The sequence below is a fragment of the Ochotona princeps genome, chromosome 24, assembly GCF_030435755.1.
Source record: "Ochotona princeps isolate mOchPri1 chromosome 24, mOchPri1.hap1, whole genome shotgun sequence".
NCBI lineage: Eukaryota > Metazoa > Chordata > Mammalia > Lagomorpha > Ochotonidae > Ochotona > Ochotona princeps.
Window position 1 is genome coordinate 33,313,621 of NC_080855.1, and position 13,320 is coordinate 33,326,940.

At 50.7% G+C, this 13,320-nt stretch overlaps 1 protein-coding gene across 2 annotated transcripts in view; it reads left to right on the forward strand.

Moving 5' to 3' along the window:
- CRCP (CGRP receptor component) overlaps window positions 1-13,320 on the forward strand; it is a 56,492-nt gene that overhangs the window by 26,921 nt on the left and 16,251 nt on the right. The window contains exons 5-6 of one of the 2 annotated variants that reach the window (XR_009247579.1): window positions 3,947-4,004; window positions 7,384-7,601. Coding sequence is in view for 1 of the 2 variants with exons in the window: in XM_058680824.1 (XP_058536807.1) it covers window positions 3,947-4,004; window positions 7,384-7,530 (205 nt within the window). In the remaining variant the exon portion in view is untranslated. Of the gene's footprint in view, window positions 1-3,946; window positions 4,005-7,383; window positions 7,651-13,320 lie in introns of those variants that run through there. The other variant, XM_058680824.1, reaches the window with a different exon arrangement.

Genomic DNA, 13,320 nt, shown 5'->3' on the forward strand with positions numbered 1-13,320 from the left:
AAGAAAACAAACAAGCAAAAACCTTGGAAAGAACGGGGAGGGAAGGAAAACTTTAAAAAAAACCTCAATTGTGATTTATTTAAAGATTTAATTGACAAAGTTACAAAGAGATCAGATTTCTGTGGGAGCAGTGAATGATGGCAAGCTGGACAATAAAGTGACCAGATGACCATATTATTTTTTATTTAAAGATTTATTTTTATTTGCAAGGCAGATACACAAAGAGGAGGAGAGACAGAGAGGAAGATTTTCCATTCGATGGTTCGCTCCCCAAGCAGCGAACCTGCAGCTGGAGCTGAGCCAATCTGAAGCCAGGAGCCTCTTTTGGGTCTCACACAGGTTCAGGGACCCAAGGCTTTGGGCCATGCTCGACTGCTTTCCCAGGCCACAAGCAGAGAGCTAGATGGGAAGCGGGGCTGCCGGGATACGAACCAGCGCCCATATGGGATTCCGGCGTGTTCAAGGCGAGGACTTTAACCACTCTATCACCATGCCGGGCCCCAGATGTCTATCTTTTAAAAGCTACTTTGTAGGGCTGGCATTGTGAGTAAAGCTGCTGCCTGGCGTTCCACATGAACACCACTTGGAGTCTTTGCTGCTCCACTTCCAATCCCGTTTCCTGCTAACGTGCCGGGAAAAGCAGCAGAAGGCGGCCACATGCTTGGGTTCCTGCCACCCACGTAAAAGATGGAGGCGGAGCTCCAGGCTCCTGGCTCCAGCCTGGCCCAGCACTGGCCATTGCGGCCATTTGGAGAGTTAACCATTGATGTAAGTTCTCTTACCCTCTCCCCCCACTCCCCACTGGCTCTGTAACTCGGCCTTTCAAATAAGATGAATCTTCCAAATAGGAGATACTTTGTGAGAGTCAAAGTAGATTGCGAAAGGAGCTGACCTCTAAGGATTGAAGCCATGACCCTGTCACGAGGAGGTTGAGTGGCCCACTGAAGTGGTGAGGAGAGGAACAGATGTCTGGAAATCGAACCATTAGACATGCTTGGTGAGTACAGGCAGTGGGTGAGGAGGAGGACAGACACCGCTCAGGCTGTTGGCCTGGAGGTTTGGCTCTTCACCAAAGCGGAGGCCACTGGGCCCTCATGAGAATAGTCTTGTCACTTGGTACTGAGCTGAGTGCAGTGAGTCGGGGGCCAGCGCTGTGTCACTGTGTGTTAGGCCTCAGCCTGCAGGACCACGTGAGTGCTAGTTCACCTCCTGGCTGCTCCACTTCCACTCCAGCAGCAGATGACCCAAGTGCTTGGGCCCCTGTACCCACATGGGAGACCTGGAAGAAGCTCCTGGCCTCCTTCTGACCCATTTGGGGAGTACAGAGTGGATGGAAGACCGCCATCTCTGTAACTCTGCCTTCCAGATAAATGAATGATAAACAAATCTCGTAAGTAAATAAATCTTTGGGAGGAACATAAAGATGAAGTGGAGGGAAGAAAGAAGAAACCGAGGGGTCAGAGGATGTTTGTGGGGTATGCGGTTCTGTGAGTTTACCCCAGTGGTGCTGGTCGGGGAGCTTGCTTGGTTGTCTTGACCCAGAGTTGGGGTGTTGGCAGGAAGTGGTAGTGAATGCTTTTGTTGTTAGAAGGCTCATGAGATGGCCTGGAGTGATGGCTCAGTGGGTAAATCCTCACCTTGCAAGCGCCACGATCCCAGATGGGTGCTGGTCTGTGTCGAGGATGGCTTAAAGCCCTGGGACTCTGCACCCATGAGGGAGGCCCAGAAGAAGCTCCCGGCTCCTGGCTTTGGATCGGCTCAGCTCCAGCCATTGCAGCCACTTGGGGGAGTGAAGATGTTTCTCTCTTTCTCTCCTTCTCTTTGTAAGTCTATTCTGCCTCTCCAATAGAAATAAATAAACCTTTTAAAAAAAAAAGCTCACGAGCTCCTTTGTGTGACTAAGGACATTTCCGGTAGTTCAGAGCCTGGCAGAACAACTTCTGACAAGCTGCGCTCCGGAGCTTTGATCCAGAGCCAAGATGCTCATTCATTTCACTGTTGGTCCCTATTTCTACACTTCGCTCTGTTCTGTGTTGCTGTTGGAGGGAGATGGTTAGTGGACACCTGTAATTTTGTTTAGCGTGGAGGTTCAGGCTTTCCTACGCAGGCCGTGCCTGGGGCAGCGCAGTCCCCCTCGCCTCCTAACCAGGTTCTTTATGCCATTTGCTGCTTGTTATCCCATTTCACATCCAGACCTCCCAGGCTGTTCCTTCCTGTCTGCTTCCCTCAGAAGACTGTTCACATTGAATCCATCTCCCTTGGACTCCTTTCAGATTGGCTCCCCCCCCCCCCCCCCCCCCCCGCACGTCACTGTGGTCTCAGTGAAACAAAAGCCCCATTCTGGGGACCCTTGGCCTGAGGGCCTCAGGTCCTTCCTTTTCCCTGCTGTACTTTCAGCCTCCCGCCACTTGGGGTCCCCCTAGTCAGCAGACACTAAATCGCGGCCCTCCTCTGAGGCAGGAGCCCCTTTCTTCCTGCAGTCAGTCCTCAGTCCTTAGCATCCACTCCTCAGCGCGGCTGTCATTCTGCTGCTTGCACACACACACACCACCAGTAAGCAAAAATCTTTGTTGGCAATAGTCTGTTTTCTAATCTGCTACCATAAAGAAAAAAACTCCTCTATTATAGAAAGTTAAAATTTCTCAAAACTCATAAACATGGATTATAAACAGCAATCAAGAGAAATGTAAAAAAGCAGGAAGGTATAGGATTAAATCACGGTTGCATAAAGTTAGTTGGAGCACACACAGAACTGCCCTGTGGCAGCAGGGTCTTGTTTGTTAACTAAGCTAACAGGTCAAGTCTGAAGTAACATTTTTAAAAATCCAGGTCCGGAGCAGTAGCCTAGTAGCTAAAGTCCTTTCCTTGCATGCACCAGAATCCCATATGGGCGCTGGTTCTAATTCCAGCTGCTCCACTTCCCATCCAGCTCCCTGCCTGTGGCCTGGGAAAGCAGTCGAGGACAGCTCAAAGCCTTGGGACCCTGCACCCACGTGAGAGACCCAAAAGCAGCTCCTGGCTTCTGATTGGCTCAGCTCTGGCTGTTCAGCCGCTTGGGAAGTGAACCAGCAGACGGAAGATTTTTCTCTCTGTGTCTCCTCTCTGTATATCTGACTTTCCAACTTAAAAATTTTTTAAAAAAAATTTTTTTTTAAATCTGTGTTTCAAAGAAAAACGGAGTGTTCCATTCCCTGTATTATTCCCTAATGTTCATCCACGATCCCTACATGGCGGCACTTGGAGGTGGACAATTAACAAGTTCACCCATCGCACTGGGCCCTATCAGCCATTTTTAAACAAAGACCAGCCAGGATAATTTTGTTAACTTTTTATTTTCTTCGTATTTTTCTAATAAAAATGGCTATGACAAAACCTTTTTTAAAACTGTGTCTAGGGTGTGTCTCTGCATCTCATGTTGGAATGCTGTTTGAGTTCTGGGTGCTAGAATTCTCTTTCTACTCCCTGCTAATTCATCGTGAGAGTGAGCTTGGGTCTCTGCCACCCAGCTGGGAAGCCTGGTTGAAATTCCAGGCTCCTGGTCCAGCCCAAGCTGCTGCTGACATTTGGGAAGGGAACCAGCAGTTGGAAGATCTCCCCGTGCCACTCTGTCTGCCAAGTAGATGAAAATAAATAAGTTAGCTTTAAGATAATAAAGCCTTGCGTCTCTTATTGCTTCCTATTTTTTTTTTCTAGCTTCATTTCTTACTGTTACATCTGTGCGTTCTTTAGAATTTTGGTTCACATGTATACCCTTAGGTGAGAATGCCTGCTGTACCCTCTGCTGGTCCCATCCTCTCTCGTTTTACAGTTGAATAAACTAAGGGTGCTGTTCCAGGAGTTCTCGCATTTTCTATCTGACAGGGTCTTTTCTAGCAGCCTGGGTCAAGGCTCCCAGTCCTTGGGACCACCGGAAGTTGAAATGCTTTTTTTACTTGTCTTTTGACAGGGCCGAGAAGCTTCAGCTGCTGAACCACAGGCCTGTGACGGCTGTTGAGATCCAGCTGGTGAGTGGAGGAGCCCTGGGCCCTCGGGGGTCCTTGCCTGGTCGGCCGTGTAGAGAAGACAGAGCAGCCGAAACCTTTCCCGACCACCTCCCTGTGCGGATGAAGCGAGAGCTCTCGTTGAGCTGGTCGGAGTTAGTGTGGACCTAGCGAAGGTAGAAGACTAGAGGAATTGAATTCTTCCCAGGAGTTTGGGTCCGTGACTTGGCAGCTGTCTGCCCTGCAGTCCTGGGTCACTCTGGCCTTGCTTTGCTGTAGGGCTCGTTGCCAACCAGATGTTGTATGGAAACATTAAGCTGTGTGTGCCTGGAGTGGAACCCATCCCCTCCCCCCCAGCCTCCCCTCCTCTCTCTCTGCTCCCTTGGTTAGTTCCCGGAGCACACGCGCTCCCCCACGCGCTCTCTGCCTCTCTCGCCACCTCAGGACCCATGCTCTTCCTCTGTCTTACCTCACGTTTGCCTGTGTCTGCTTGCTCTTTATTCTCTCCTGTACCGTAGTTATCCATTCACCATCCTCCCGGCCTGCAGGCTGGCTCTTTGCGCCCATGCCACAGCCACCATAGTCCACAGTCCGTGCAGGTGTTGGACTGGTGCTGATGTGGGGTGCCTGCCTTGCAGGTGGCCCCTTGACTTACTGCAGCACAGCTGCTGCTTCCATAGTTCTCTTTAGAACCACAGACATAATGCTTTGTCTCTCTCCCTGGAACCTCTGGGTGGAGCCTCAGCCCACCTGTGAGGTCCTGAATGGCATCCCGGCAAAAGGCATCGGAGTTGGGGAGAGGCAGGCCGAGTGGAAGGCCTGTGCTAATAGGAGAACAGAGCCGCTGGCTGCTCGGCGCACACGGTGGCAGCTCCCCGTGTCGTTCTGGGCAGAGCAGCCGACTCCCAGGTCTAAGAAGCTTTGGCCTGCAGAAGTAATAGAATAGAACAAAGCTGCTTCCAAAGTCAGTTTTAGAAATATTTAGTTCTTTGTCAACTTTTCTTTAGAAAAGCGTAGAGGAGAATGGTCAGAAATTTCTATCTATTTTTTGTCCAGGGGTCATGGAATATTTAATTCTCGGCTAAAACCATCATTGTCTTCCTGGAGTTGTTCTCAGCCCTCCAAAATGCACCCAAAATTAAATTAGAACAATTCCTTCCATAAAGGGTTCTTTTTGAGGGGAGCTAGCCAGAAGGCAGAAACAACTCTCTCACCCCTTTCCCCGCCCCCCCCCCCTTTTTTTTTTTTGATGTGTTCATTGTTCTGATGCTTTCAACTGTGTTGGGGAATCAGCTCAGAGGAGAGAAAAAAAGCAAACAGAACAGCAAGAAACTAATCCTTGTCCCTCTGGGTTAAAAGATCACATGTCACGTCTCCTCCAGCTTTAACCAACAACATACGTGATCCGTGGCTTAAGGACAGTTGGAGAGAAGAGATGAGGAGGTTTAGTGTGACCTCACCCCAGAGCCTGTGCGAGCTCTGAGCTCACCAGGTCAGCTGCACTGCAAGTGCTTGGTGTAAGGCCAGCGAAGCCCCGTGGAAGTGGTTCTCGCTCTTCCCAGGCTCGCCTCCACGTAGGCCTGCAAGGAGCTGTCTGCCTGCTTCAGGTCACTTTGTTGCCGAAGCTGTGCCCTAGCCTGGTGTTACAGTCCCTGCAGAGAACACCCGGGATTGAGCCCCGGTTGTGGAAGCAGTTTTTGGCCGCAATGAATGAGAAGACCCGTGTTGTGTCAGGAGTCTGGGGGTGTGACCTTGGCCATCTCTGTTCCAGCCCGTAGAGGGAAGGAGTCAGACTTGACATCCTTCTCAGTGTTGTAAGCCTAGCCTTATCATCTTGATTCACTTACCATCTGCCAGGATTCCTCCCGTTGGTGCCACTTGCCAGATTTCAGAGATGGCCACCAGGACAACTGCCTTAGAGCAGGCCTGTGGCAGAGCGGTGTCCGGTAGGTGATTGGTGTCATCACCTATCGGACAAGCGAAGGACAAGTGAAGTCATATAGCAGTCTGCCCACTGCTTTGTAAAAGCTGGTTGACTAGGCCTGGCAAGGTGGCTCAGTTGGCTAACACTCCACCTTATAAGTGCCCAGGTCCCATATGGATGTTGGTTCATGTCCCAGCTGTTCCTCGTCCCATCCAGAGCCCTGCTTGTGGCAAGAGAAAGGAATGGAGGTTGACCCAAAGGCTTGGGACCCTGCAGCTACAAGGGAGACCCAGAGGAAGTTCCTGGCTTCTGGTTTTGGATCAGCCTAGCTCTAGCCTTTGCAGCCATTTGGGGATTGGATAAAAGATCTTTATGTATCCCTCTCTGGAAATCTGTCTTTCCAAGAATCTTTTTAAAAAAAAAAAAAAAAAAAAGATGGTTGACCGACCACGTTAATTCTTAGAAATTGGCCATGAGGTTGTTTCCTGGGACTGTATCCGAAACCATGGCACAGTGTGGGATTGCTTCTGGCCCTCAGGGCCACACTCGGTTCTGCACTGCTGAGGTCACATAGAGTGTTAAAAGGTGTGTTTCAGACAGTAGCCAACCTGCTTGGCAGTTCCATCTCTATACCTCGGGCTGTCTTGTGAGGGCTAAGAGAATGAACGGAGGCAGAGGGAGTGCGGCCCAGGCGGCAGGGGGCTCTCCCCTCGAGGGCTGCTGGAGTGACAGTGGTGGTGAGAACCAGAAGAGAAGCCATGTGGCATGTAGTAGGCAGTCACAAGAGGATTCATTTATTTTTAAAAAAAAATCACCAGTACATTTTTAAAAAGATGTATCCGTTTACCTGAGTTACAGAGAGGAGATCTCTTCCATCCTCTGGTTCACTCCCCAATTGCCCTCAAATAGCCAGGGCCAGACTAGTTCAAAGCCAAGATCCGGGACCTTCTGGGTCTCGCCTCTGGGTACTTGGGTCCTCCTCTGCCCCTTTCCCAGGCACATTAGCAGAGAGCAGGACTTGAACCAGCACCTTGTGTGAGTTGCTGTTACTGCAAGCGGTGGTTTCACCACTGGCCCACCCCCCCACCCTGAAGACCTATTCATGTTCTTCAGATACGCCGCCATAAAATGCAAAAGTATGGAAAGTGTCATTTTATTTCCCAGAGGTGAGTTTTCTTTGCAAATGAAATGTATTCACACCTGTCTGTACATGAAAGGGTTTAGGCCTTTGCGGGGTGTGTTTTTCCTTTAAAATGCCTGTCTTGCAGCTCCGGGCTTTTTTCAGCAACCCACTCTGAGTAATTGCCTTGGCTCAGCCTGGCTTTTGAGCTTGTTCCACTCCCTGTGGAGCCAAGATGGAGAGGACCTAGGAAGCAGGCAAGGCTTGGGATGCAGGCGCAGAATTCTGTGTGCTGGGAGTCAGGGCTGTGACTGTGCGGCTCGTTTATAACCCCTGCAAGGTTTGCCTTCGTCCTGCAGATAGTGGAAGAGAGTGAAGAGCGGCTCACGGAGGAGCAGATTGAAGCCCTTCTCCACACGGTCACCAGTATTCTGCCAGCGGACCCGGAGGCTGAGCAGAAGCAGAACACAAGCGACGTGGCGATGGACGAAGAGGAGCCAGCCTAGAAGAGTGCATCTGGCCCCGCGTGTAATGGTGGCTTAGCAGCTGCTTCCTGGACATTCACAAGCTTGTTTGTTTGTTTTTTACCCTTTATCCCAACAGGCTGGATCTTGTGGTCGGTTGGGGAAAAAAAAAAATGACAAAAATAAGCAGAAAGAAATACTTGTGCTCTGGGGAGAAGCAGCAGTGAAGGCAGACCCAGGTGGTCGGGGCAGAGAACTAAAGCGGGAAGGACAATGGCCTTGGAGCCCCGTGTGGTAGACATGTTCCTCCTGTGGCCTGTGCCGCAGTCACAGGGAGGGCTCTGTACGCAGATGGCGAAATGCTTGTGCTGCTTTGATGGGCTCCGTGCTAATTAGTTTCATCTGCTTTCCTAGGAAGTTCCTGGGGAAAGGCAGGGCTCAGAGCTCTGTTGGGAAGGAGCTGAACCATGGGAATCTCGTTAGAGGGCTGAAAGCGCCCAGAGCAGGGAATAGTTCCGCTGAGCCGCTGACCTTGGCTCGCCTCAGAAGACCTCTTAGGAAACTGCAGAGCGTGGCCAGCCCGCTCAGGGCCACGCCTGTCAGATCAGGTGCACGCACAATGGACAATGGTTCGCATCTCTAAAGTGAATGTGGTCGTGTCCCTCTTCTCACGGACTAACAGGAATTTGCATTTGCTCACTGTTGCAATATTTTATCTGGGTTTTTTTTTTTTCTTTTTTATGTTTCATCTTTTTTTTTTTCTTTTTTAATTTAAAACATTAAGAGAATGACCATGTAAAGATGATTTTAATATTCAGGCTGTGGGAGAATCCACACATGTGGTCCTAGGAATATTGCTGAAAAAAATTCCATTTCCCACATTCCCTGTGCCTGTTTGGGCAAGAAAAACACCCAGACACTCTAATTGGTAAGATTATTTTCAGTGCTGCTATTCATTGGACTACTCTGGACCCCCAGTTTATTTCAACCCTCCCTAACACCTCACCCCAACTCCCACACAATCGATTACTGTCATTTCCTCCTTAGCCTCTTCATCCAAAAATCAACTGGAGTCTGTTTACAGGCAACATTAAAAGGAACTGGAGATTGCATCCCTAGATCCCTCCTGGGTGTTGGGAGTTTGACCAGCTGTTCATCGAGCCGTTGGGGTAGCTGTATACCAGTGACATTTTGGTTTCTCGAACTGCAAGTGTTTGTTCAATGATTTTTTTTTGTTTGTTTTTGACAGATATGGTTTGACCCAGTCAATAATAGTTTGTTTCCAGGTAACTGCCAATTTGAGACATTTTATAAGTGTCTGATGGGTTTCTATTGTCACAAGTAGAAATAAAGGAAATCTGGCTTAAGACTAAAATATGTGGGTTGTGTTTTTTTGTTTTTGTTTTGTTTTGTTTTTCCTCAGTTCTTTATTGGATTTCAAGAAAATTTGGCTCTGTGATTGGGACCTGGATGTAGCCTCAGTGTCTAAGCAGGCTCTGGACCATTTTACCTTTGTAAGAAACATACTTGTGGGCCCGGCGGCGTGGCCTAGCGGCTAAAGTCCTCGCCTTGAAAGCCCCGGGATCCCATATGGGCGCCGGTTCTAATCCCGGCAGCTCCACTTCCCATCCAGCTCCCTGCTTGTGGCCTGGGAAAGCAGTCGAGGACGGCCCAGTGCATTGGGACACTGCACCCGCGTGGGAGACCTGGAAGAGGTTCCAGGTTCCCGGCTTCGGATCGGCGCGCATCGGCCCGTTGCGGCTCACTTGGGGAGTGAATCATCGGACGGAAGATCTTCCTCTCTGTCTCTCCTCTGTATATATCTGGCTGTAATAAAATGAATAAATCTTTAAAAAAAAAAAAACATACTTGTATGATGTTCCTGTCACGTTAATAACAAACATTTTGGAACTAAGAAGTCATAATTTACACAAGCAACTTCACCAGGATGACATCTGGGAATAGCAGCCAGGGAATCTGGGAAAGTGCCTCCTTTATATCCTTCTGTATGGTTTTAATTTTTGGTGATGTAACTATCTTTAAAAAGAAAGCAGTGTGCCTGTTTGCAGGCTGTGCTTGCACTGGACAGTTAAATATGCCTGAGTCCTGGCGCCCGAGCCCCAGTTCTGTCACCCTGACCTCATGCCAGAGGCTGGAGCAGGAAGGCAGTTAGTTGTAGTTGTTGTTGTTTGTTTTTGTTTGTTTCGTTCTGTTTTTATGATTTATTTTTATTTGAAAGGTAGAGTTTCAGAGAGGACAAGATCTCTCATACACTGGTTCACTCTCCAAATGGCCGCAATAGCCAGAGCTGGGCCAGTCCGAAACCAGGAGCCAGGAGCTTCCTCCAGGTCTCCTGTGTGTGTGCAGGAATTCAGGCACTTCTGTTGTCTTTGGTGCTTTCCTAGGCTATCAGCAGGAAGCAGGTTCAGTTGTGGAGCATCTGGGATTTGAACCAGTGCCAGGGTGGGATGTTGGTGCCACAGGCCAAGGCTTAACCATCAGTGTCCTGTTTTGCTCTTTTACGATCTATTGATTGGAGCTGATGTTGTGGAGTGAGTCAAGCTACTGCCTGTATTGGCAACATCCTATATGGGCAACTGTTCCTGTCCCAGCTGCTCTGTTTCTGACCCAGCTGCCTGCTAATGACCTGGGGAAAGCAGATGACCAAAATGTTTAGGCCCCTACCACCACATGGGAGACCCTGATTAAGCTCCTGGCTTTGACCTGGCCCAGTACTGGTAATTTCAACCACTTGGGGAGTGAACAGTAAGATGGAAGATCTCTGTCTCTCCTAAATTCTTAACTGTCTCGGGCCCGGTGGCGTGGCCTATCGGCTAAAGTCCTCACCTTGAGTGCGCCAGGAAAAACTTCCGTGCGATGATTCACTCCCCAAGTGACCACAATGGCTGGTGCTGTGCCTATCCAAAGCCAGGAGCCAGGAATTTGCTCCAGGTCTCCCACGCAGGTGCAGAGTTCCAAGGCTTTGGGCCGTCCTCAACTGCTTTCCCAGGCCACGGGCAGGGAGGTAGATTGGACGTGGGGCTGCCAGGATTAGAACCGGTGCCCATATCAGATCTTGGTGCATTCAAGGCAAGGACTTTAGCCACTAGGCCACGGTGCTGGGCCCGCTGGCTCACTTCTTAAATGACTACTAAGAGTCAGGGCTCGGCCAGACCAAAACAATCTTGTTCCTACATAGATAATGGGCCCCATTTCCCAGGCCTTATTTCACCCCCCAAATTTAATTTTTACTATGGTTGAGAGATGCATGCCCATGTGGGCCTCTGATGATGGTGGGTCAGGTATGGAGGAAAGTGGGTGGAACATATGTTTTAGTCTTTTTTTTTTTTTTCCTTCCTGTGTCCAGAGGGGAAGGGGGCCTCTCATTGCTGTCAAGCTACATGAGCACCCAGGGAGGGGGACAGTCCTCCAATGCCCTAGAGACCCTGTTGTAGGGAAGAGTGTTCTGAGGTTGTGCTTGAGTGGTGTTCATAGCCAAGGGACATCATTGTTGATTTTGTTGCTTTGATGATTTTTGTTGAATTTTTTTCCCCAGGTCTTCAGCTCAAGACCACCGTAGTGCATCCACAGACCCTGTAACCTGTTGCGTAGCTTAGCCAGAATTGTTCAACCTGTTCTGCTTTCCATCCTCTGACATCTGCTGTCCTAGATGAGCTGACTGTCATGACCCCCATGTGCATCTGGACATGCTGGCCACTGAACAGGCATCAGCAACCAGGGAGGTTCACTCCTAATACACAAAGTTGCACAATACACCCTGTGATTTTTTTTCTTTGGCGAAGTTCTGAGTCCTGCAGTCTAGCTGGAGAGTCCCCCAAGAAACCACCTGGAGTGTCCTAATACTTGACTCTCTGCACCAGCCGGTGCCTGCACCAGCCGCACCAGCCGATCCACAAACCAGTGGCTGCAGCGTGGTCGGTTCTGCTTCAGCTGCATATCTCAAACATGAGTACTATAGCCAGACCCGGCCAGCCCACCACAGACCAGTCTTCAGGCATACCAGCAGGTGCCATAGCCTAGTTGGGGTAACCCCCAGGAGACCAGCTCCTAGCCTCAGTTTTTGCACATGCCAGCCTCTGCTGCGGCCTAGCCCGGCCTGGCACACTCCCAGACCATCCTGCCCCAGTACTACCTCGCATGCTCACCAGTGGAAGCAATAGTTCTGCAGGTGAGTTCTGAAAGTTCCCCTATCAGACCCACTCTAAAGCCTTGCATGTGTCATCAGGTGCTGTGGCTCAGTAAAGATCTCCTGTCCCCAGTCTTGGCACTGACCAGCAGGTGCTACAACCTGGCTTGGCCTGGCGCCCCCCAGCCCCCGTCCCAGCTCTCACCTATGAGTGCAGCAACCTAGCCCAGTCTGACCCACCCTTAGTTCTCATGTGAATTGGCAGGTATTGCTGTCCAACCCTGCCTGGCTGAACTCGTGCCAGTGTGTACTGTGGACTGACGCTGCCCAGCCCACCCCAAAAACAGTTCAGATACATACCAATAGGTGCTGTGACCCAGTCTGGCCTAGCCTGTTAACCACCAGCCCTGGCTCTTGTCCTCACCAGTAGCAGCTGTGCCTAGCAGGGGAGTTTCCCAAATTCCCATAGCCGACCCACTTTGAACCCCAGATCTGTGTGTGCTGGTAGATGCTGCTGTCCAGACTGAAATGGCCTGTCAGTTGTGGCACTCATGGGTGAGTATTGTCCAGCCCAACTGTCCACACCCATTCTAGCTTTCACCAATGGGTGCTATAGCCTAATCCAGCCTGGCCCAGCTCTCAAGTGACCAGTGGGTGTTGTGGCCTAGCCTGACCTGTCCCACACCCATTCTGGCTCTCTGGAGCACCAGTGGGTGCTGGAGCCCAGCCCAGTTTGGCCCACCCCAAGACACAGCCCACATGCATGGGAATGTGTGCTACAGCCTTTCCTAGTTTGGTCCCGACTCTTGCATTTACCAGTGGGAGCTGCAGCCCAGTGAGGTAGTCCACAGAGTTCTCCTATCAGGCCTATTCCTAGCTCTGGGCCTTGCACATGCTGGCAGTACTTTGACTCAACCTGGCTTGGCCCACTTCCAGTCCCAGCTCTTGTTGGGTATTGCAGCCCAGACGGGCACAGCCCACACCCTGTTCTGGCTCTCGTGCAGAACATGGGTGCTAAGGCCTGGCCCAGCCTAGCCTGTCCCCAGACCCGGCCCACACCAATGCTGAGGAGTGCTGCAGCCTTGCCTGACCTGCCCCCTACAATCCTGGCTGCTGTGCTCCCCAGAGGGAGATACAGCCTAGTAGAGTTCCCCTACCAGAGTCTTCTCCCAGTTCCACATCTCACAAATGCCAGTGAGTGCAGCAACCCAGTTGCATGTGCTAGCTGTTACTGCAGCCTGGTCCCACCTGGCTTCTCCCAGCCCCAGGGCCCAGAGTGTCAGTGAGTTCCACGATCCAGCCTGGCTTGGCCAGTCACCACGCCCAGCTCTTCACGTAAACTAGTGGGTGCTGCAGTCTCACAAGTAGAGCCCACGATTCTCCTACAGAATCTGTCCCCAAATCCAGTTCTCTCATTTTCTGGTAGGTGCTGTGGCCCATCCTTACATGGCCCACCCTTGCTCTGACACTCGCAGGCAAGTTTGGTGGCTTAGCCCAGCAGGCATGCTTCCTAGCCCAGGTCTCCCATGTAGGCAGGAGACCCAGTCATGCTGGCCTGACCCAGTCATGGTCTCTGGTTTCCCGCCTCTAAATCACTGTCTCAGCTCCCTTACCTACCTGCAAGTGCAGTCACCAAGTACCAGGAAGACCCTAGAAACCATTGCTTCCCTGTCAAACACGCTGTT